Below are 23,341 nucleotides of genomic sequence, written 5' to 3' on the forward strand. Positions count from 1 at the left end.
TAAAACATATACATAATAAGGACATGGCAATACCGCAAACACAAATTTGAAATTTGACTGATCATTTTCACTCATTTTCATCATTTGTAGGATTGTAGGCACATTGTGGGCACAGATCAGTTATTAGTGGTCTGTGATTGTGATTATGGTGTGGGCAGAGAACAACCGAACATATGGTGTGTCTCTGTTATTCTAGGGTGTGGGTAGCTAAGCTATAGCTAACTTCATCGTTCATCGGCACTTTCTCATTCTCTATACTTTTTCCGAAATTTTTGTAAATAGTAAATCTATTTCAATAATAGTTATGGAGGCTAAAACCGAAGTTAAGGAGGAGTTTATAGAATGTGAAAAGAGATTGGTGATTCAACTATCCACAGAAATAGATCTTGGAGAATTGTAGGATGAACTACATAAAGAAAATTCAGTGGAGACAAGTAAGTTCTAAAGGTTATATTTCGTGATTTTGGTTTCATACAATGAACTAATGAACATAAGCCTGGCATCTGAATTATATCAAATAATATAGAGGCATCTAGGACGAGGATATTCTTTATTCTTTGATTATATCGAAGATTTGATTTTTGTTTTTTTTTATTCTTTGATTATATCGCATTTGCGTCTAGCGTCTATATTATTTGATTATATGTTTGGGCATCAGAGTGTTGCCATATTTGTTGTCTAATGTATAAAAGTTTTTAAAAAATAAAGACGAAATTATAATTATGTTTTGTTATGAGAAGCCCCCATTTTTGAACTTATATTAACACCAAAGAATATAGACGCTTATTAACACGTTCGCGTCGAAGTGCACCACCGGTGGTACATGCATAACTTTTCATTCAGCAGCTTGTGTTGTGGCCATCGGTTGGACACAGTACCAAAGAATATAGAAGCAACAGTTGCTATCGTCAAGTCCTGGTAGACACTTCGTCTCAGGACCAGCAACTTCGTGTGGAGTCATACGTCGCCATGTTATCATATCCACTGGTAACTTTAGCATCTTAAAATATAATACCAAATAATGTAAGCCAAATTGTAACAGATAACTTTAAGGGGTTTTTACCCTGATATTTAGTGGCTCAAAACATATACACCTAGACACTGACGATGGAACATGGATTCCGAAAATGTTTTGTCTTCATGACATAGCCCGTTTGGGTTTTTAATTTATATACATACCTTTTATAAAGGATTTTACTTAAATTTTTTTTGTTATTCAAAATGTTTTGTGTTTGTATCAACACTGTTTGATTCTAATTGTGTAATGTAATTCCATTCCAAGAAAAAAAAAGTGCTCAAAAATTAAATGCGCATGCAAACCTAGATTTTTTTATAACTGGCTTGCTTATCAAGATTATTGATTGCAGAGATGATCAAATTAAATGTAGGTGGAACATACAACAGAAATTAAAAAATAGAATTTGAGCTCCAATTAGTTTTAGGATAAAAACAAAACAATAAATAAAAAAAAGAATCATTATATTAATATAAATTATTTAAAAACAGTAAGAGAGAATAATTGATAGAAAATTAGAGAAATGTAAGAAACTGTTATGCTAAATAGAATGTAACAATTATACCTAGACAAAAAAGCCAAAATATAGTTTTCTTGTGATTATAAAAACATTATGTATAGTGTTTTTAATGGAGTTATTCAATTCTGCCATTTAACTAATATAAGGTGTGTCATGTAGGCTACACATTACTCTGAAATCTGAACTACTATGTGTATTCCAAGTTTGTTGCATTTGTCACAATGATATACAGGGATTGGTTTTACAACTTTTCGATACTGACCTCATTGATCTTTCAAATTAAGACAATGCCCTGTTCCACCCAATTGAAATTGGGGGATCATTTCCGTTGCAGGATTTTTGTTTTGTATGTTTTTATGTTTTTCTCACAGCTTCAGTTAATTTACTAGGAAAACATGTCAACTTTTTATGTTTAAAAGAGAAAAAGTATTTTACTAATTTCTTAATATTTTATTAGGATAATCGTACAAAATAGTGTAATGAGAACCTAGCCTTGAACGAACCTCCACAGAACTTCATATTGCTGTTGGGCAGTGTTCAAGCAAGCAAGCAATTTGATTAAACCCAGCCTATGAGACATGTTCACCCCTAAGAATTATGTTCAGGTGTAACAATTCATTGGAGCGAGGTGTGTTAACTCGAGTATATACAGGAGTCACCCCACCGCGCTCCAATGCTCTAGACCATCCCTTTCCCCCCTATAGCACTCTGATGCGCGATAGGGGCACAACTATCAGCCAAATGCTCTTCATGTGGAGGTCCTGGGTAATAGGACCCCAACATGGTTTCCTAACCGATTGCAAAACTCAGGACAGCGCATTGTCGCTATGATCCTGTTATCATGATGTGGCTTATCCGCGAACTAAAATTGCTTACTTGGGCCTCAAGTCTCCGCTCTGAGCCTAGGCTCAGTTCGGCGACTTGGTGCTCAAGGGGTTGGGCCCTACGTGCCCGGGTTTTTGGGTTTTTGTTAATTTTTTTGGTGGCTTACGCCGGTTTTTGTTAGTATTTTTTAAATTTTTTTGGTGGCCGAAGCCGGTTTTTTGTGATTTTTTTTTTGTAGGTGGCCCTGAAACAAAAAATCAGAATTAGTGTAAAGTCCATACTATAACATTGAAAATATATATATATATATATATATATATATATATATATATATATATATATATATATATATATATATTGATACGATTAGGGTTTATAGAAAATAATTTATAAGTTATATACTACATAATATTAGATATTTGGTTGTTTTAAATAAGTTATATACTAGAGAATTTAATAAAAATTATTTATGTGAGGGTATTTTTAAGAAATTATCATATAATAATTGTAAAAAGTTGTATTTTAATGTTGTAAATATATTTAAGTGAGCCATGTGCATAGGCAACCAAAAATACTCTCGAAGTGACAGATAGAAATTAAGAATTATAAGGAATATAAAGTGGGGTTATAATAATATATTGTTTGAAATGTGTATTTTATTAAATTAGAGTGTTAGTTACTAATTTGAATGTTTATTCTGATCTGAAAAGCCTAAATGTCAACAAAATTATCAATGGAACATTAACGAATTCTCCAGAGTGCAGAGTGTGACCATTGTTTACGGTCGAATATTCTGGAATAATGATTATGCCGGTGGATGGAACAGATATTTTTTCGAGAACATCCATATCGAAGAAATAGAACGAAATTGGAACATGATCTCTTACCAGATGGTTCTAGAATATCCAAAAAGATATAAATACCCGTGATTTGGATTCAAGATGGCAGTTTGTAGTCAGAAGTCAGGCCAGTTCATTATGAAAGTTAGTAGACACATTTAGTTAGTGAATAGTGAAGTAAATTGTTCAGAATTTTCAAGAAGTCAGTCAGAAAAGTTTAGTAAGAAATATGAAAGTTAGTTGGAGTCAGTGAATCAGATTAAAAAAAGTATATTGGAAGAAATTAAATTATATTATGGTTGGAGATTAGTATAAATCAACTTATAATAATTGGATATTGGTATATTGAAAAGAAGAATAAATATAAATGCTGTTTGCTGGTTTGGTTGGTGGTGTATAAATGCTGGTGAAGAAAACTATATCTTAAATTGGTAGAAGCTGATAATTGGAAAAAGTAATTTCACAAAAAACAAGGATAACTGAAGTACGAAGACATTCAGTGGTGATTAGAATCTATATAGTGGAAAACAGTTCATTTAGGCATTCAGTGAAAGAAAGGTACAAAATTTTGTTAATATAATTTAGTTAGTGTCATAACAATTTCAATTTTGAAGATAGTTTGTTTAAATTTTAGATTGTCTATAGAATTTAATTAGTTTTATAAGAATATCAATTTAAAGATAGTTTATTTTAAATTTACATTGGCTAGGTTAGATATATATGTGTGTTTCATAATAGTTATAATAAAGATAATTTAAAAAAGTACTTACAAACTAATTCTTTGAGAACCGCGATAAAAACCCTATATATTATATTATTAAAAATACTCATTGCTCATCATTCAAACAAAAAACACATCATAACAATATATATATATATATATATATATATATATATATATATATATATATATATATATATATATATATATATATATATATACATATATATATATATATATATAAACAATATAACAATATAGACTTTGTCGTCTATAGGCAACTGGGCCCACTCTGTGCTTTGCGATAGTCTTTGGTGTTTTGAGCTACGAACTGTCTTCTGTGTGCGTTGTTGTTATTTTTGAGGTGTTTTCTCTCTGGTGTTTTTGTTTTCTCTCTAGTGTTTTATTTTTTCTCTCTGGTATTATTTTCTCTCTAGTACTTTTTATTTTATTCTACTATTTGTTGTTTTGGTCTTTTGTGCTTCCATCTGTGGAAAGCGTCATACCTCATCATCTCTCTAAGTATGTAATTGGGGTGGTTCTCTATATCTGCAAACTTTGTCCTGGCTTTTTCTTTCATCGTGTCTGTCACTCTGATTTGTTGCAATTCTCTGAAGAGGAATCTTTCTGCAACGTATCTTGGTACGTTGACTGCTTCTCTAAGGCTGTTGTTGTGAGCCGCTTGTATTTTCTTTTTTGATGTTTTGCATACATGTCCCCAGGCGAGGGATGCATATGTCAGTATGGGCAGTATTATGCTGTTTATTAGTCTTATCTTTGTTTTTAGTCTGAGTTTACTTTTCCTCCCTGCTAGTCCTCTTACAGAAGCTCTTGCCATGTTTGCCTTTTGTACTGTGGCTTCTACGTGTTTGTTGAATGTTAGTCCTTTATCCATAATTACTCCGAGGTATTTGGCTTCGCTTTTCCACTCAATGGGATTGTCTTGCACAGTTACCTGTTCTTCTGGTTGCTGATGCCGCTTTTTGAAAAGTACAGCCTGTGTCTTATCGGAGTTTATTGCTATTTTCCATTTTAAACTCCATTCTTCTATGTCGTCTAGTGCTGTTTGGAGGTTATTCACCGCAGTGTCTATGTTTCTATGTTTGGCCGCTATCGCTGTGTCGTCGGCATATAGGCTTAATAGTGTACCTGGTGTTCTAGGTATGTCTGCTGTGTATATTGAGTACAGTAGGGGTGACAGTACCGCTCCCTGTGGCACTCCAGCCTCCGGGTTCCCGAGTTCGGATAGGACTTGTCCTATCCGGACTCTGAAACGTCGGTTGCTCAAGTACGACGAGATCAGCCTTGTCATTGCTCCACTGTACCCGTATCTTCTCATTTTGTATATTAGTCCTTTATGCCAGACTCTGTCGAATGCTTTGCTTACGTCAAGGAAGGCTGCTCCTGTGTATTGTTTATCGTTGAATCCAGCTGCTATGTACTCTGTTAGTCTGAGCACTTGTAGCTCACTGGAGTGTTCTGATCTGAAGCCGAATTGGGCTTCAGGTATTATTTCTAATCTATCTGTTTCCGCTTGTAATCTGCTGAGTATGATTCTCTCTACAATCTTACTGATTGCAGGTAGTAAGCTTATTGGCCTGTAATTTTGCGGGAATGTGCTGTCTTTTCCGGGCTTTGGTAACATTATGACATGGGCCTCTTTCCATCTGTTCGGGAATTTCTTGAATCTTAGCATTGCATTAATGATGTTAGTTAAGTATACTATAGCTCTCGCTGGTAGGTATTTTAGTGCCCTATTAGTAATTTGGTCAGGTCCGGGTGCTTTTTTCGGCGAGCTGTTTTTGATCAGTTCGTTTATCTCCTCTGGTGTTGTATGAGGGATAATTTCGTTTGGATTATCAGGTCTTTCTCTTTGTCTTTCGACTTCTTCTATGAAGTCGATGTCTTCGTCTGGGTGGTAATTTAATGTACACTCTCTCTCGAGAGTACTCCTCATTTACCTCTGCTTTTTCCTCTATGGTGTATACGATTCCATTTTCCCCGTGTAGTGGGTTTTCTGTCGGTTCTCAAAATCCTCTGGAGTCTCCAGAGGTTTTGCATGTGTGGTCCTTGTTCTTCCATATCTCTTATGTGATTAATCCCAGCTTTCACTACGGTGTTGTTGTAGTGCTGTTTTGACCTCTCTGTTTAGTCTGTTTGATCTGTTTTTGTCTGCCTGATTCCTTGTCCTTCTTGCTGTTTGCTTTGCTCTGTTCTTTTCCCTTATCAAGTCTTTTATTGCTTGTGGTATATCCTTAAATCTTCCAGAATGCATTTCTACTTCCTCTTCTGTGGTGCTGTTTCTGAGCGCTTGTTGGATGATGTTTTCCAGCTCTAGGACTTTGTCTTCTATTTCTCGTGGGGTTTCTATCACTGGAACTATATTTATTCCAGTGCTCACGAGTCTCTTAAAGTTTGTCCATTTTGTTTTCTTTTTAATTCTTCTGATTGAGCTTTCTTCCTCCCACGTACCTAGTTCTAATAGGATGGGATTGTGGTCGGTTGTGCCTTCGTTTAATGTTTGTAATTCTGTTTGTAGTCCTAGGTTTTTTGCTACTACTATATCTATGTGTGTGGGAAGTCCGTTTCCTGGATAGTGAGTAGGGTCTGTTGGGCCCATTGCCATAATGTCTTCATTATTTTCGATGTAGGTATTTAATAGTCTTCCATTTCTGTTCGTAGCTCTGTCGTTCCAGTTAGGGGATCTTGCGTTTAGGTCTTCTATTATTATTGAGGGTTCGTTATTTAAGAACGTGTTCAGGTCGTCGTCGATCAGTAGATCTTGTGGTCTCACGTAGGCGGAGGTAATGTTGACTTCTCCTTGCCTCATTTGTATTCTTACTGTTGTTGCTTGCATAGTATTTAGTTGCGGTGTTATTATTCTGATGTGCTCTATGCCTTTTTTCACTAAGATTGCTGTGCCACCTGATCTTGCTGTGTTGTCGTTCCTATATATGTCGTATCCTGGGAATTTTATACTTATGTTGTTTGTTGTTGGGCAGTGTTGCCATGTCCTTATAATATATATGTTATGTACTTCAAACACTGTATAGAAACACAATTCACACAATTCTGAAATATGAAAGGGTGGGACTGGGAGTGCTTAGTCTTAAATTTTTTTGTAGGAAATAAAATATTATTTTAACTTTTAATAACTGAATCTTTTTTATTTTTTGTATTGCTATTCAAATTTTTAATTTAAATTTGTAGATATCTATGAAAGATAGATATATAGATATGCGAAAGATATCGCGGACCGAAAACGCGGACCAGCAAGGTGAATAATTTAATGGCTGAAAAATCTACGTACATACATGGTTAAACACAACAACCACAAATCATTTCATAGCCGCAGTTTGCAAAATACAGATTGCTATTATGGTCGCCAACATCCGAAACGGATAGGCACTAGAAGAAGAAGAAGAAGATATTTACAAAGAATATAATAAAGTTTATGCAGTCGCCATCTACAGGAGTATTTTGAATTATACTTCAAATATAAAGAGAGAAGCTTTTAAAAAATACATTTTTATTATATTATTTTATGGATTTTGCAATTTATTAATTTATATAAAACTCAAATCACTAATGATTTGTTTCTTTCGATATTAATTGCAGTTAATTATCAGAAATTTTCTTTGGCAATTCCCCTTCGATAGATTAGCCAATAGATTTTTCAATACAGTCAGAACCCTAAAACCACCAGTTGCTAGATTGCAACTGATGTTCATCAGATGAAAATTTTATGACATCTCTTTATCATTTTAGGAATACCTGCAATTGTACTGATAGTTACCCACAGTTTTGCTGCACGCTTGTCCACATAATTTGTTGTTTAATTAACAGCTGAAGCAATAGCGATACAAAAGCACTAGTATACTCGTATGTACAACAGCACGATTGCCAGAATGCAATATTATTTTTACAGATTCCTTTTCAATTAAAAAAAAAATAGAATTCTATTCAATACATCCAATCATATTATTTTTAACATTTGAAATATAGTTTTTGCAAAAATTTACAGATCATAATAAAAATATTAAATTCTGGGCAAATCACATGCAGGTATGCAACAAACAATAAAGTCGCAGTTAAAATTACCAAAGAAAGTATACCAATTGTGAAAGAAAGAAATTGTGAATTAACAATAGAAGAGTAAATAAGAAGTGGAGATATTTATGACAAGAGTACTGTTTTACAAATCCAACATGTTATACAAACATAGCAGCCTAGTTGACAAGAAAACCTTGATATAGCAAATAAGATTACAACCGTAGAAGTATAACCACAACCAGCAGAATGAAGTTTAGACACGCATTTTATCCAGCACATTTTCATAAGATCAAAATACTCCAGAATGAGATTTGCGAGTTTTGTAACATAATCAGAGATCTAGATCACATGTTCTTTGGGTACATAAAATATAGAGCATAATCTAATGAACTGTTCAGGAACCTTTTACAATTAAAAATTGATAGCCCATATAATATAATGTATCTGCTGGCTTTAGACAGAGAAGAAAGATTTGATTATTTGTTTTCATTCGCTAAAACAGCGAAAATTCAATTATAATAGCATCTTTATTTTACTCATTATATTTTTCCTTGATGTTCATACATAGACGATCCGAGTTCTACCTTGTGTTGTTTATTAAAATGCCCTGATCAACCTCTGGGCGAGAAGAGTGTAATCCCTGTTAAATCCTTTTTCTAAAATGCAATATAATTAATGATTCTGGCTGCGAGGAAATTCTCCCGAATGCCAAAAAAATACTGTGTATGCTTCCGGGATTATATTATTTATTCACATTTAATTAGTTTATTATTATGTTTATTTCTATTAGATTGTTCGTTTTGTTTGCTTCTTACTTCTTGCAAGACACGTTTATCTCTGGCACCGTGTCATTAGACCTTTGTATAAGTTTTATCCTACGTTTTTTCCCTGCAATCATCAGTTGACCAATAAATTTCTGCATCACATCACATAACACATCACCGATGGCATAATATGCGTATATCAGTTTCTTCTTCCATTTCGTATTTTCTGCACCATGGTTCATTCACCTTAGACACCATTCTTAGACGAGAATAGAACCTCTACTTTATTGAGGTTCATTGAATTGTCTGAGAGATTTTTTATCAATATTCTTAATTATTTTTCTAGTCTGGATTTGCCTTTGAGTGACTCTCCATTTCTTTTGATAATTAATTACTTGTCAGTTACTTCTGAACCTCGTCACTTGCAGTATTTTTGGTATGCTACACAATGGTTCTGGACCTACAAAGATTTCTCTCCAACCTTGTTTCACCAATAAATCATCACATTCCCATGCTGCCCTTCATAACCAGGCACCCATATTAATGACATTTTATTGTATTTTGCCAGGTTGTTGATGACTTTGCAGTTTTTTACCAGTTTTGATGTGGTTAGTGGATTCGTTACGGCCAGAATATCCGCTTGGCTATCTGTATAAGTTTTCTCTTTGCTTTAGAGTCTTCTTCCATGATTTCATGAATGCAGGCCACCAAATCAAAAACTTCAGCTTGGAACACAGTTGTATATTGATCTAGGCAATAAGACCTGTTACATGTTTACCCAAAGACTCCTGATCCAGTATCATGGACAGTTTTAGAACTCATTAATGTTTGGGACTTGTTTTCTAGGTGGTATAATTGGGTTAATCTTCTAAGTGAAGATTAGTTTGGGTGTCATCATATCTAACTTCATGTGATAGACGGATTCCTCAGGTCTTAGTAGTATTTGCATGACTATTCAATACAGAATTCGGCCTCCAAGTGTTTTTTGCTTAAAGTCTCAGGATGGTCATAAAGGCTACCACTGAAATATACAATTTCACAGGGGCAAACCTGTGATACCCCCTAAAGGTGTCATTCCTGTTCCATTCAATACTTTTCAATGCGAATTCTTATTTCTTTGCTTCTTCTTCTTCTTGTAGTGGCAATCTGAATTTGGCATGATCTGAAAAGATTTGTGGTTGCTGTGTTGAACCACGTACGTAGATTTTTCAGCCAGGAAATCCTTCGCCTTCATGGTCCTCATTTTCCATATACTTTTCCTTGTAGAATGAATTGCAGCAACCCATATTTTTTGCTGTTCCTCATGATGTGACCGAGGTATTCGATTTTGGCAGTTTTTATTGTGGTTAACAATTTTTTCCTTTTTGCATTCTTAATAAAACGACCTGGTTACAGAGAGTGCACTACTTAACTCCGTACAACCGTATAGAGAAGATATAACAGTAACCTGATTTTTATGGGTACTGATAAATCATGGCATTTGAATAGCTTAGCCATTGTTTGAAATGCAGATCTTGCTTTCTCCATGCTATATTTAATTCATAGGGAATGGTCCCAATTTTCATTGACGTTCATATCAAGATAGGTGTATGTTCTTTGCTTATATCCCAGTTATTATTAACATTGGCACCCAATTAGGTAATATTGTGGATTTGTTCTAACTCTATTCCATATGCTCTGATGTTCATTGGTTGTAACTGATGTTCATTGGTTGTTTTGCTGACAACTATAAGTTTTCTCTTTGAAGTGTTAAGATTTAGCCCATATTCAACACATGTTTCGGTCACCCTGTTTATAAGTCATTCCAACTCTTTTTCATTGGATGCAATTAGTACCGTGTGGTCTACTTATCTGAGGTTTACATTAATCCCGTTGATTTTATGCCTGCATCTTCATCTAAGGCTTTTTTGAAAATAAATTCGGAGTAGATATTAAAAAGTAGGGGAGATAAAATACACTCCTACCTCACTCCACGTCGTATTTCCACTGCTTCAGTTGTATTCTGATCAGTTCGTATGTTTGCACGTTAATGCCAATACAAATTTTTGATAATACGGACGTCTTGGTCATCAATTCCCACCTGTTTTAAGACACCTATCAGTTTGTCGTGGGTGACCCGGTGAAAGGCCTTTTCGAAGTCGTTAAAACACATATATACATCTATTGTTGTTTTACATCTAGACATCTTTGAAGCAGGACCTGCAAACTCAATAATGATTCTCTGGTTCAAAGGTTGTTTCTGAAACCAAACTGTGTTTTGCTTAGTTGTATCTCTATTTTGTTATAACTTCTGGAGTGCAGTATTCTTAAGAAAATTTTCAGTACATAACTCATTAGATTGATAGCGCGATGATCGCTATATTGTTTAACGTTTATCTTTTTCGGTATCATTACAAATGTTGACACTAGTCAGTCTGTTGGTATGGAATGTTTGCCTTTATCGTCGAGTAGTTTAATTATTTCGCTGTTAGTTTCATCTAAAACGGTTGCTTTCCTATTCTTTGATAGTTGTATAGCTCTTTCCATTTTATCGAAGGTTATGTTTGGACCAGTCGATATATTTTCGATTTGTATTTCTCTTCTTTCGTCATCAAACAGTTCCTCAATATATTCCCTCCACCAATCCAGTTTGTCTTGTTAATTGGCTATAATATTTTCTTGTTTATCAAGTAAACTACTTGCAGTTGACCTATATGATCCAGTTATTTCTCGCACCTTTTTGTACATGTTAAACGTGTCATCCTTTTTTCTGCAGTTCTTCTATTACAATACACTATTCTATTTCAACACATTTGCTGCTGTACCATTTTCCTTTTGCATCCCGGATTTTCTTTCTGATTTCTTTATTGATTTTGTTGTATCCTTCAGTGTTTTTATTTTTCTGTTCTCGCCGGTTTTCCATTAGTCTCAATATTTCATCAGTCATCCGTTGATGTTTGCGTTTATTAATACAGTAGACTCCCTCTATAACGAGAAGTGAAATGACAGACTAACTACCTCGTTATAAGCCGATCTCGTTATATCAGACAATAATAATACTGTGCATACATATGAATCTGTGGTTTTCTAAACCATTAACTTCCTATAGTGAAGCCATTCGGAGCAATATAAGATGCTAATAAATATTGTTTGAATGGCGTTTTTGAAAAAAAGTTATTTACTTTTATTGTCAATGAAATATATTAAAACATAAAAGAGTTGTTTACTTTTATTATCAATGATATACGTTAAAATAAAAAATCTGTACTTATATTTTTTTCCAACTACATAATGTATAAAGCGTATTTTCAAGGATATCATAAACTATTGCTTCTGCAATTTTAAGAACTCTGTCATTTTTAACTGCTTTAAATGGTCCAGTATCATTCCCTCATATTTTCTAAAGATATGAAACAGTTGTATTTATTCATTGTAAAGAAGTTTATTGCGGGCTGCAGTTAAGTTTATTGAGGGTCTGTTTGAAAAGGTATTTATTTATAGCCACGACCCGACCAAAAACGTAAAAAACACGTTTTTTGGATCTTATTTTGTCTCGTTATAACCAAATTTGCCTCGCTGTAGACGGCTATAGTTCAATAGAAATTTCACGGGACATCTAATGTATCTCGTTATAAGCGAAACCTCGTAATAACCGTGTTCGTTATAGAAGGAGTATACTGTAGTTTTATATTTTTTGGTTGTTTCTTGCATGATGGTTTTGATCTGATTCCAGTGGTCTTCGATGTAATGTGTTTCTTCCGATTTTTCGAACTTCTTTTCTATCTCGTGTATGATTGCTTGGCTATTATCTCGAATACAGTCAGTGTTTATTCGGTTAATCAGTTTTTGGAGTTTTACTTTTTTAAGGAGTTTGATATTTTTCAGTAATTGTTATATAATCGATCTGATTTCTTATGATCTTCTCTTTAGTATTTGCTGGTGACTTCCAAATGTATAAACGACGCTTGGTTAGTTTGAAGAATGTATTTGTCACTCGTTAATTGTTCTCTATACGGAATTCTACACAACGATCTCCTCTGTCATTACGTTGTCCAAGTTTTGTTTGTCCAAGTCCGAAATTGCCTACAATGTTTTCTTGTCTACCTTTTTTTTTACTTTGGCATTGAAGTCCCCCATTATTATAATGTTTTTATTTTTTAAATGACTTATTAACATGTTTATATCATCATAACATTTCTCTATGTTATCTTCACTACTGCTCGCTGTGAGCACATAAACTTGGGCCAGATTAATATCCACTAGTTTTCCACTCTGTCCGAAATTTAACTTACAGATTTAATACAACTAGAGACTTTGTATGTACAATGAATGCCACGCCATTCACCAGTTCCCGGCCAGCGTATCTCGCTTGTCCCAAGAACTGGTATATTGAGCCTTCTTATTTCACGTATGGTGTTTTGTGTCATACCTGACTTTATTCGTATTTCTTTTCTATTGTCACAGGAATTTCGCTAGATAATGGCCTGGGAAGCCCTGTGTTGTTCTCCTGCCGGATCTTGATGTCCGAGGACCATGATCAGTATACCTTTTCTTATCATATGTTAGTGCCATTATGAATGAACTAGGGAATAGTAATAGGGTGGTTTCCTGTTGCCTTCCCCATCGCAGTACCACAACCATTTAAATTGCTCCAGTCATCCTTATGATAGTCCAGTTTCAAGCCGATTCAGGATCATTTCATCTGTGCTTTGAGTTCGTACTGATGATCGCTGCTGTCCTTCATCAGGTAGAGATAGGAAAAAGGTCACTAGATTTTGGAAGGATAAAGGGATGGGGCATGTTTTCTCTCAGAAGGGAGTTGAGAGTGAAGCTTGGCTCGCGTGGGCAGGGTCGCTTCTCTGAAGTAGACCTATTCTCTACTGGGATCGTAGGAAAGTGTCTACCCGCTAACACTAAAAATTTGACCTTAAAAGTGTCAATACCGCGTTCTCTCATTTCCTGGAGCATCTTCGTTAGTGCCCCGATATTTTTGGCCGAGAAACCTCAAATCTCTCGGCATCTTTCATATGAGTCCTCACTACGCCCTCAATATTTTATTACCTGAGTGGTGGGTTTATTCTATTCTAGAATCAGCCGAATAGCCTCAATGGAAGTATTAGAGTTAGTTGGGTCCACCTGCGAGTCCACTAGGGTTAATTTTTTTTTGTTTAGAGGTTTTCATAATTTTCATTTGGCCGTTTGAGACCGTTGTATAATTTGAATGCCCTATGTCGTCGACTTCTCGTTCGACGATATGAAATAGTACGCAGTCGATTTTTGCGAACTAAATGATTTAATGGTAGCTCAAAATAGGTACACTTAACGTAACTTCAAAACACGTATTGATTAAGGTAAATGTCCTGATGGACTACGCACACAAAAGAGTTCAACCTCAATTATAAGCTCACAATATAAAACAACCAATCATCAAAAAGACAAACACCTTGTACCTTTGCACCGAGAAACTTATATGCATATAATATAATGTACATAATATTCGCATTATGAAACTATTGTTATAGTTATCATTTGCAAATGATCTAGTCTTACCGGAAGGTAAATAACTTCATAAATAAATTAAAGTATAGATATATATTACAAATATATTGGTAAAATTAGGAAGTTAATATTAATTCAAGATTACAAAGTCCGAACCGGTCAATTGAAGGTCAATTCCGGTCCCGAACCAAGATTTCCTCCCTTAGCAGTCTTTAGCTTGTCTCGTCGCTCTCGCTTAATAAGAATTAAAGGCTGCGAACCGACAATGTGAGGATATTCTTTTTGAGTGGCTCGTGTCCCACACGGGGAGTTCTTCTTCACGTGCCATATCAGAATTATCCCACGTTGGCGATCACCGTTGCGAAGGCTTCCCAATCTTGCGAAGGCAATATGGAATAATTGTCCTGCATTTGATATCTGAGTCCAGTCACGAATGTTTTTTAACCAAGAAACTTGTTTTCTTCCTACACCTCTACGGCCCTCTATTTTGCCTTTAAAGATCAGTTGTAATATTTTATATCGACTTCCCCTTACTATATGCCCCAGATAAGACATTTTTCGATGTTTAACATGGGGAGTATTGTTTCTTATTTCAGTTCTTTAATTTCTACATAAATTTTTCTTATACCTACCAATGAACTATCGTTTTTTTTTTTTAGGTTTGCCTCAGAACAATAATAAAGTTAAGACCGGAGAAAAGTTTTACCAATGTGAAATTTGTTTTAAACAGTTCAGTACAGCAGGAAATTTAAAACAGCACTTGAGACTGCACCCTGGAGAAAAACCGTACAAGTGTAAAATTTGTTTTCAGCCATTTACTGAATCATTTAAATTGAAATACCATAGGAGAATACACACTGGAGAAAAAACTCACAAGTGTGAAATTTGTTTTAAGCAATTTGCTGACTTAGGTTATTTGAAAATACATAGGAGAACACACGCTGGAGAAAAACCGTATAAGTGTGAAATTTGTTTTAAGCAATTTACTAGAGCAGGAAGTTTAAGACTCCATTTAAGAATACACACTGGAGAAAAACCGTATAAATGTGAAATTTGCAATAAGAACTTTTCTACACGCGGTCACTTGAAAATACATTTGGTCACACACACTGGAGAAAAACATCACAAGTGTGAAATTTGCTTTAAGCTTTTTGCTCAAGCATGTGGGTTGAAAAATCATAAGAGAACACACACTCTAGAAAAACCGTACAAGTGTGAAATTTGTTTTAAGCACTTCTCTCAGCGCGAAAGCCTAAAAAGACATTTGATGACACACACTGGAGAAAAACCTCACAAGTGTGAGATTTGTTTTCGGCAATTTACTGAATCAGTTAAATTGAAATACCATAGGAGAATACACACTGGAGAAAAACCTCACAAGTGTGAAATTTGTTTTAAGCAATTTGCTGACTTACGTTATTTGAAAATACATAGGAGTACACACACTGGAGAAAAACCTCACAAGTGTGAAATGTGTTTTAAGCAATTTGCTGACTTAAGTTATTTGAAAATACATAGGAGAACACACGCTGGAGAAAAACCGTATAAGTGTGAAATTTGTTTTAAGCAATTTACTATAGGAGGAAGTTTAAGACTCCATTTAAGAATACACACTGGAGAAAAACCGTATAAATGTGAAATTTGCAATAAGAACTTTTCTAGACGCGGTCACTTGAAAATACATTTGGTCACACACACTGGAGAAAAATCTCACGAGTGTGAAATTTGCCATAAGCAGTTTTCTCAACGCGGTGACTTGAAACTTCATTTGTTGACACACACTGGAGAAAAACCTCACGAGTGTGAAATTTGCTTTAAGCTTTTTGCTCAAGCATGTGGGTTGAAAAATCATAAGAGAACACACACTCTAGAAAAACCGTACAAGTGTGAAATTTGTTTTAAGCACTTCTCTCAGCGCGAAAGCCTAAAAAGACATTTGATGACACACACTGGAGAAAAACCTCACAAGTGTGAGATTTGTTTTCGGCAATTTACTGAATCAGTTAAATTGAAATACCATAGGAGAATACACACTGGAGAAAAACCTCACAAGTGTGAAATTTGTTTTAAGCAATTTGCTGACTTACGTTATTTGAAAATACATAGGAGTACACACACTGGAGAAAAACCTCACAAGTGTGAAATGTGTTTTAAGCAATTTGCTGACTTAAGTTATTTGAAAATACATAGGAGAACACACGCTGGAGAAAAACCGTATAAGTGTGAAATTTGTTTTAAGCAATTTACTATAGGAGGAAGTTTAAGACTCCATTTAAGAATACACACTGGAGAAAAACCGTATAAATGTGAAATTTGCAATAAGAACTTTTCTAGACGCGGTCACTTGAAAATACATTTGGTCACACACACTGGAGAAAAATCTCACGAGTGTGAAATTTGCCATAAGCAGTTTTCTCAACGCGGTGACTTGAAACTTCATTTGTTGACACACACTGGAGAAAAACCTCACGAGTGTGAAATTTGTTTTAAGCGATTTAGTCTAGCATGTAATTTGAAAAAACATAAAAGAACACACACAGGAGAAAAGCCCTACAAGTGTGAAATTTGTTTTAAGCAGTTTTCTGTACCAGGTTATTTGAAAATACATAGGAGAACACACACTGGAGAAAAACCGTATAAGTGTGAAATTTGCTTTAAGCAATTTACTATAGCAGGAAATTTAAGACTCCATTTAAGAATACACACTGGAGAAAAACCGTATAAATGTGATATTTGCTATAAGCACTTTTCCCACCGCGGTGCCTTAAAAATACATTTGTTGACACACACTGGAGAAAAACCTCACAAGTGTGAAATTTGTTTTAAGCAATTTGCTGACTTAGGTTATTTGAAAAAACATAGGAGAACGCACACTGGAGAAAAACCGTATAAGTGTGAAATTTGTCTTAAGCACTTTTCTCAAACAAGTGCTTTGTTGAAGCATAAGAGAACACACACTCGAGAAAATCCGTTACACGTGTGAAATTTGTTTTAAGCAATTTACTGCAGCAGGCTGTTTAACCCGGTATCTGGCAACACCAAAAATAGATGTCGCAAAATTATTTTATTGTGTATATAATCTTATATAACTCTCAAAAACACACTGTGGTACAAAAAAACCGGAAGGAGATAGGGGAAAGTGGTTTTTGAATCCGTTGCCTACAAGCAACATTGCCAGTCAAGAAACACTATTTGATACTGATAACTTCACTAATAAAGATCTCAAAATTTTGTTAATCATAAATAAAAAACTGTTTAACTAAAGGACATTTTATTGATTTAATAAAAAAATTAAAAGTACCTAAGACTAAAAAATTATAAATATAGGCCTAATTCTAACGGTGGAATGATAAAAAGCAATTTTTGTTCGTTGTAAAACAAAGCCGCATGTTACATTTTTCACACTGCACAGTTGTATAGCCAGTTTTACAAAATCTACATCTTCCTTTAGCGGTATAAAGTGGCCAGTGACCTAACGCATCTGTTCTGGTAGCATCATCAGGTCTTACAACAAGAGGGTGGCGAATAATGTTATCTGTATTTTCTATACTTGATGGACGGCCTCGCTTTACTTTGTTCTTTACAGTGTTGGACAAAGACCTAGCTAGTTCCATTCTAAACTTCTTGAGAGGCATAAAATTTATATTATTGGCTTTACTGTCATTTTGATATAATATCCAAGCATTTATAATACAGACATCTAAGAGCCAGGTAACTATTGGAAAGTACCATCTTTTACTACGACTTGGACTTCTGTAAAGACCCAATAAAGAGTTAACTTTATCCACTCCACCCATATGTTTATTGTATTGAGTGATTAGATTTGGACATGGCACGTTTATTTTTCTTTTATGTTCTTTAGAATACCTTTGTACATGATTGACTGGCTCAATCCCACAACCAGTGCTAGCAAGAAGTACACATTTGTTATCTGCCCATTTGACAACTATAATAGTCTTTTGTTCATCGGATTTATAAACATAGGAACCCCTGCCACGTTTTAGCAAAACCTTATCAGTATCCAAGGTGCAACCTGCTATTCTATTTGAGCGAACAGTGCCCAAGCTAAGGATATTATACTTTTCCTTCAAGTAATCAAATAGTCTCAAACTGGAAAACCAATTGTCACAAAAAATCATTAAATTCTGGGGGTCATCCAATGTTTTACATAGTGCAATCACTGAAGATGCACCGACACCCAAGGATTGTTCTTCTTCAGAAATCTGATTGATAGTTCCCTGTAGTTGTGAAAATGTCGAAGCTCCTTGGTAAGGAATGAAATCGGCAATATATCCTGAAACACCTGCCCTTACAAAGAACTTGTAACCCCATTTATGAGGCTTATTTTGTATGTATTGTCGTAAATTGCCACTGTATGTACCTTTGTATGCAACCATAGCCTCATCTATGGAATATTGGTTTTCGAACTGATACTTATAACAATTTGTAGAAATATGATCTAAGAGGGGACGAATTTTGAAATAGCGGTCTTTCGTTTCTGAAGTTGCTTCTAAGTTATCATTGAAATGGACCAGTGTTCTCAGTTTTTGAAATCTTTTTAGGGACATAACATCAGCAACAAAAGGAATTCTTGAAGAAGTAGCCCAATAATCTTCTATTGCTGGCAGCTGTATTACCCCCATAAAAATCAAAATGGATAAAAAGTCTGTTATTTCGGAAGTATTTGTGTTGACACTTAACCCAGTTTTTTGAGTACTGTATAAATTCGTCTGGTATACAATATTCTCCATTAGATTTAGTGAAAAAAACCTCGTAAAATACTCAAGAGGCAAGGCTACCTCTACTGCATAATTGCCTATAGTTGGATTTTCGAACGGAATGGTTTCTATGTCACTTTCAGACCAGTTATAATTTACTGACTCCACTACTACTTTTTACGTTTTCTTGGTGGTTCTTCATGATCGCCTTCTTCATTTGTTTGATTAGCCTCCTCTTCAGTTAGCAGTTGATGATTATGAGGTGCATCATTTTCATCTGATTCTGCGGCAATTTCATTTATATTGATGTTTTCAATTTCTTCATCATACTCCTCCATATCAGACAAATCAGAGAGATCAGGGTTAACAGAAACAATACACGACATTTTGGTCTTTTTTCCATAAAAGGAGGTAGTTGATATTTCATTTAAATTTTCCATATTGAAATCTTATACTGAAAAAAAAAGTCAATTACTAAACTGACAATGTTGCTTCAGAGCCACATGATGTTTGTTCAACAAAATAATATCATTACTTACCGTATACAGCAAAAAATAGCAGAGAATTACACTAAAACAACCTTTGTTTATATACCAAATAAAAATTCAACCTCATAGTACTCCTAACAAACGGTTGATAATAAAAATTATGACACACCCACTTACACGTAGGTCTCTACTGGTATCCTCTCTAGTAAAATTATTTTTTTCAAATATCTCTATTGAATGTTAGACGTCGCCACCAGTTTTATATAACTAACACGACTTGTTGCTTACAATTATCATTGTCACATAACAGCTATATAAAGTAGAAATTGATTTAAGAGCTTATAACGACGATATTGCCTGAGAGCATCAAAACCAGATACCGGGTTAAGAATCCATTTAAGAATACGCACTGGAGAAAAACCGTATAAATGTGAAATTTATGTGAAAAAAACACATTGGGTGACACACACTGAAGAAAACCTTACTAGTTTGAAATTTGGTTTGAGCACATTTCTCGAAAACCAAATTTGAAAGCATATTTGCTGGCACACACTTTCAATTTCAAGTGAAATTTGTTTTAAGCAATTTACTGTAGTAGATGGTTTGAAAACACTTGAAGGAGAGATACTGGAGAAAATCTTTACAGTGTAAAATAATAAACTGAATGTAAAAATATTTGAAATTTTCTTCATTTTATAAATTTATTGTGCTACATTATGTGCTTTTGTATTTGTAATATATTTTTATGTCACAAATAATTTAATAATTACACATTTCCCATAAATGAAGATTAGTTCCACTTATTTCGTGACGCATCCAAAGAAGGTCTAGAGCAGGGGTCGGCAACCTGTTTGTCCTTAAGGGCGCAATACTAAATTTGAAAATCACCGAGGGCGCATATTTTACAGATAATCAACAGGTATAAATAAGCAAAGATAGATTTTTTATAACTTTATTTTGTTGGTGTCATACATAATGATACATATAATTCAGTGTGAAACTTGGGTGTCCATATTTTCAGCTAATTTATTATAATTGGGGATATATTTAGAGTTCCCGGTTCTTAAACAATTCTAAATGTGAGTCATTAAGCTTTGTTCGGTATTTTGATTTCAAATATTTCATATTTGAGAATGAAGACTCGCAATTGTATGTTGTTGCACAATATGAATTAATTTTTAGCCCACATTTCCTTAAAATAGGATACTTATTTTCATCGATTAACTTCCAAAACATTTTATCATTACTATGAACTTTAAAAATAATATCCCTTTGCAAGATTATTATTTCTAATTCTAGGTCTTCGATATTATGAAGCTCGAAATACACTGAAACTATTTCAAGGACATCATCTTCAGCTGAGGCGCACCCAGAGGGGGGTTAGGGGGTTAAACCCCCCCCCCAGGGCATATAAAGTAAAAAATATATAAAGAATAGTAGGAAAATGTAATTTGCCTTTCAGACATAATACAAAAAAATCCAAAGCGCTAATTGAATAATATTTGTATATAATAATTATTGTATAAATACACAATAATGAATAATATTTTTCATTATATTTAGATGTAGATACCTAATATTAGGCTTTTATGACAAAAGTAGACGAGTTTGTTGCGAGTAGCATGCGCCTACAGGACTGTATCTGGCCTTGTGGACTATTCGCGATTGAAACTGAATGTAGAGGTCAGGTCGATTGCAGTGTCATGGCTGATATAAATGGTATAAACAAACATAACAGTCTAATGTTTACCATTGCTGTTGCATGTTTAGTTTGGTTTAAGACGAGTTATTTTTATCATTTAAAAATGATAAATATCGTTTAAAAATGATCAAATTAGCCTAATGATATCTTTGTGTATTGTGGTGAAGCAAGCATTGAAGGGGAAGCAGTTTTCAAGTGATGAATTCTTAAATTTTAACTTTAATGTTTGGAACTGGCTTGTGTATTGATGAATCTATTTTGTGTATACCTGGGAACCCAGAGTATAATGTTGTGTGTAATCTTTGTCTTACTAATACAAGGTGGTCCAGAATTATGTACATTAATTTCTAGAGCTCATAGTACGTCCAAAAATAAGGGTACTTCTTTATGTACACTTTTTTATAAAACTGAATAATAAGGGAGATACAACCCTTTAAAGGGGTGAATTGAAATTCTTATTTTTTCAAATATCTTCCAAACGATTTTGAATACGGAGTTCATATTTTGGGAGTGATTATAAGATATTAGGATAATTAAATGTCACCACCTACCACATCCTATATTAATACAGGGTAGTTTTGGAGGGTAAGTGGGAGTTATTGCGTCACATGTTTTTTAATTTTTACATATTTTAAAAGAATATTTTAAAAATTGTTTCCTTAGACTTTTCTACGCAAAAAAGGTGCTCTTGTAATATTTCGATAGATATCACCGTTTTCGATTTATTTAAACTCGAAGGTATGCATGTATTTTATTGTAATCGTTACATTTCTTAATATTCATCAAGTATGCTTTGGAATTTATTTTCAGAATATATAATAACAAATATATATATTCATAATAACAAAAATAATGTATTCTCAATATGTTATTAACTTAATGATAGTGGTATTTTCTTTTTATTGATTTCCTCAAGTTTTCCAGATTAGAAAAAAGAAATAGGGAAATATCTTTCCCTATTTGTCAATAGGGGAGGAACAGAACAATATCGATTTGATTTAAAATACTTTAACGCAGTCATAATGCTGAAATTTACTAAAAAAAATTAATAATTCTATTCAAATCAACAGCTGTCTGGTTTGTTTATACCACTTTTAGTAGTTTAGATTTGTAACATCGGAAACCTTTTTTGGATGGTGCTAGAAAGGTCACCAATGGAGACACTGCGGACGGCCGCCAGATGGTTGGTGGAGAGCGAGTCGTGAGTTCGAAACTAGCTTTTGGAACCGGGAATGGGTCCAAAGGACGAAATAAGTAAAGATAGGATAAGAGATATTAGAAAAGATACAGAAATAAACAAAAAGATAGATGTATAAAATTACCAAAGATACGATAAGATAGAAACAGGGCTCCACTTAATTTTTTTGGGTTTAAGGAGGAAATTAAGAAACCTTAGAAAAGAAAAGAGATAAAGAAAGATAATTTGGTTCTGAGACCAAATCGAAGGAAAGATAACAACAGTTAATTATTAAATAAATTTGGTCAACACACTATATAAACAAATAATAAACATATTAGGTGGACTCCGTCCATCTACTTACGTACGAAACTTAATCGGCCTGATCTTTCTACTGGTCAAAGGTATAGTAATATTTAAAGGTAAAAAGCAAATATTCAGAGTTATGGTTATATCAGGAAACTTGTTAGGAGTCAACAAATAAAATACATACATAAAACAAAAACAATATATTCAACAACACAATGATGTCGGTAGCTGAATGTACATACAAGTAATAAAAATACACCATCAATTATGAAATGGTGGTGTACGCATAAAAATAAGCAGTAATATGAATAATAAGTACCTTTACAAATACAACAATATAATAATGCACAGGTTCAATTATCAGCGAAGAGAGCCTGATAGTGAGTAAGAAAAAAAATTCAACCACAGTTGATTAAAGAAGGTCTCTCTTTGCTGTTTAATGGGCATATCTCGAGACACTGGGTTAAAAATGTATAACAATTATAGCAAATAACAAAAATTAATCAAATCTAAATTTACAAGAATACAAAAAGGTTACCGAAATAAAAATTTAACCAAACCGCACTTGGTTAAGTTGATTATCTATCTCGCACTGTTATTTAATGATTGAGAACTAAATGTTCGTAATTATTATTTATTAAAATTTCTTAGTAACTCATGGAAAGTTCGTAAGAAAATACTGAATGTCCTTTAAATTGAATGCAAAAATCAGTAGTTACTCTCAACTACAGG

The 23,341-nt window shown here is 34.0% G+C and overlaps 2 protein-coding genes across 2 annotated transcripts in view; one reads left to right on the plus strand and one right to left on the minus strand.

The window, feature by feature from the left end:
- The window catches only part of Mt2 (tRNA (cytosine(38)-C(5))-methyltransferase), an 81,852-nt gene extending 73,847 nt beyond the window's left edge, over window positions 1-8,005 (minus strand). Inside the window, exon 1 of the mRNA XM_072542226.1 lies at window positions 7,993-8,005. The gene's annotated coding sequence lies outside the window, so the exon portion shown is untranslated. The remainder of the gene's footprint in view (window positions 1-7,992) is intronic.
- On the plus strand, window positions 97-17,204 carry LOC140449079 (uncharacterized). The gene is made up of 2 exons (XM_072542223.1): window positions 97-434; window positions 14,875-17,204. The coding sequence occupies exon 2, from the start codon at window positions 15,483-15,485 to the stop codon at window positions 17,196-17,198; it is 1,716 nt and encodes a 571-aa protein (XP_072398324.1). The 5' UTR covers window positions 97-434; window positions 14,875-15,482; the 3' UTR covers window positions 17,199-17,204.
- The last annotated feature ends 6,137 nt before the right edge of the window (window positions 17,205-23,341 follow it).

The sequence above is a fragment of the Diabrotica undecimpunctata genome, chromosome 1 (assembly GCF_040954645.1).
Source record: "Diabrotica undecimpunctata isolate CICGRU chromosome 1, icDiaUnde3, whole genome shotgun sequence".
In the NCBI taxonomy this organism is placed as follows: domain Eukaryota; kingdom Metazoa; phylum Arthropoda; class Insecta; order Coleoptera; family Chrysomelidae; genus Diabrotica; species Diabrotica undecimpunctata.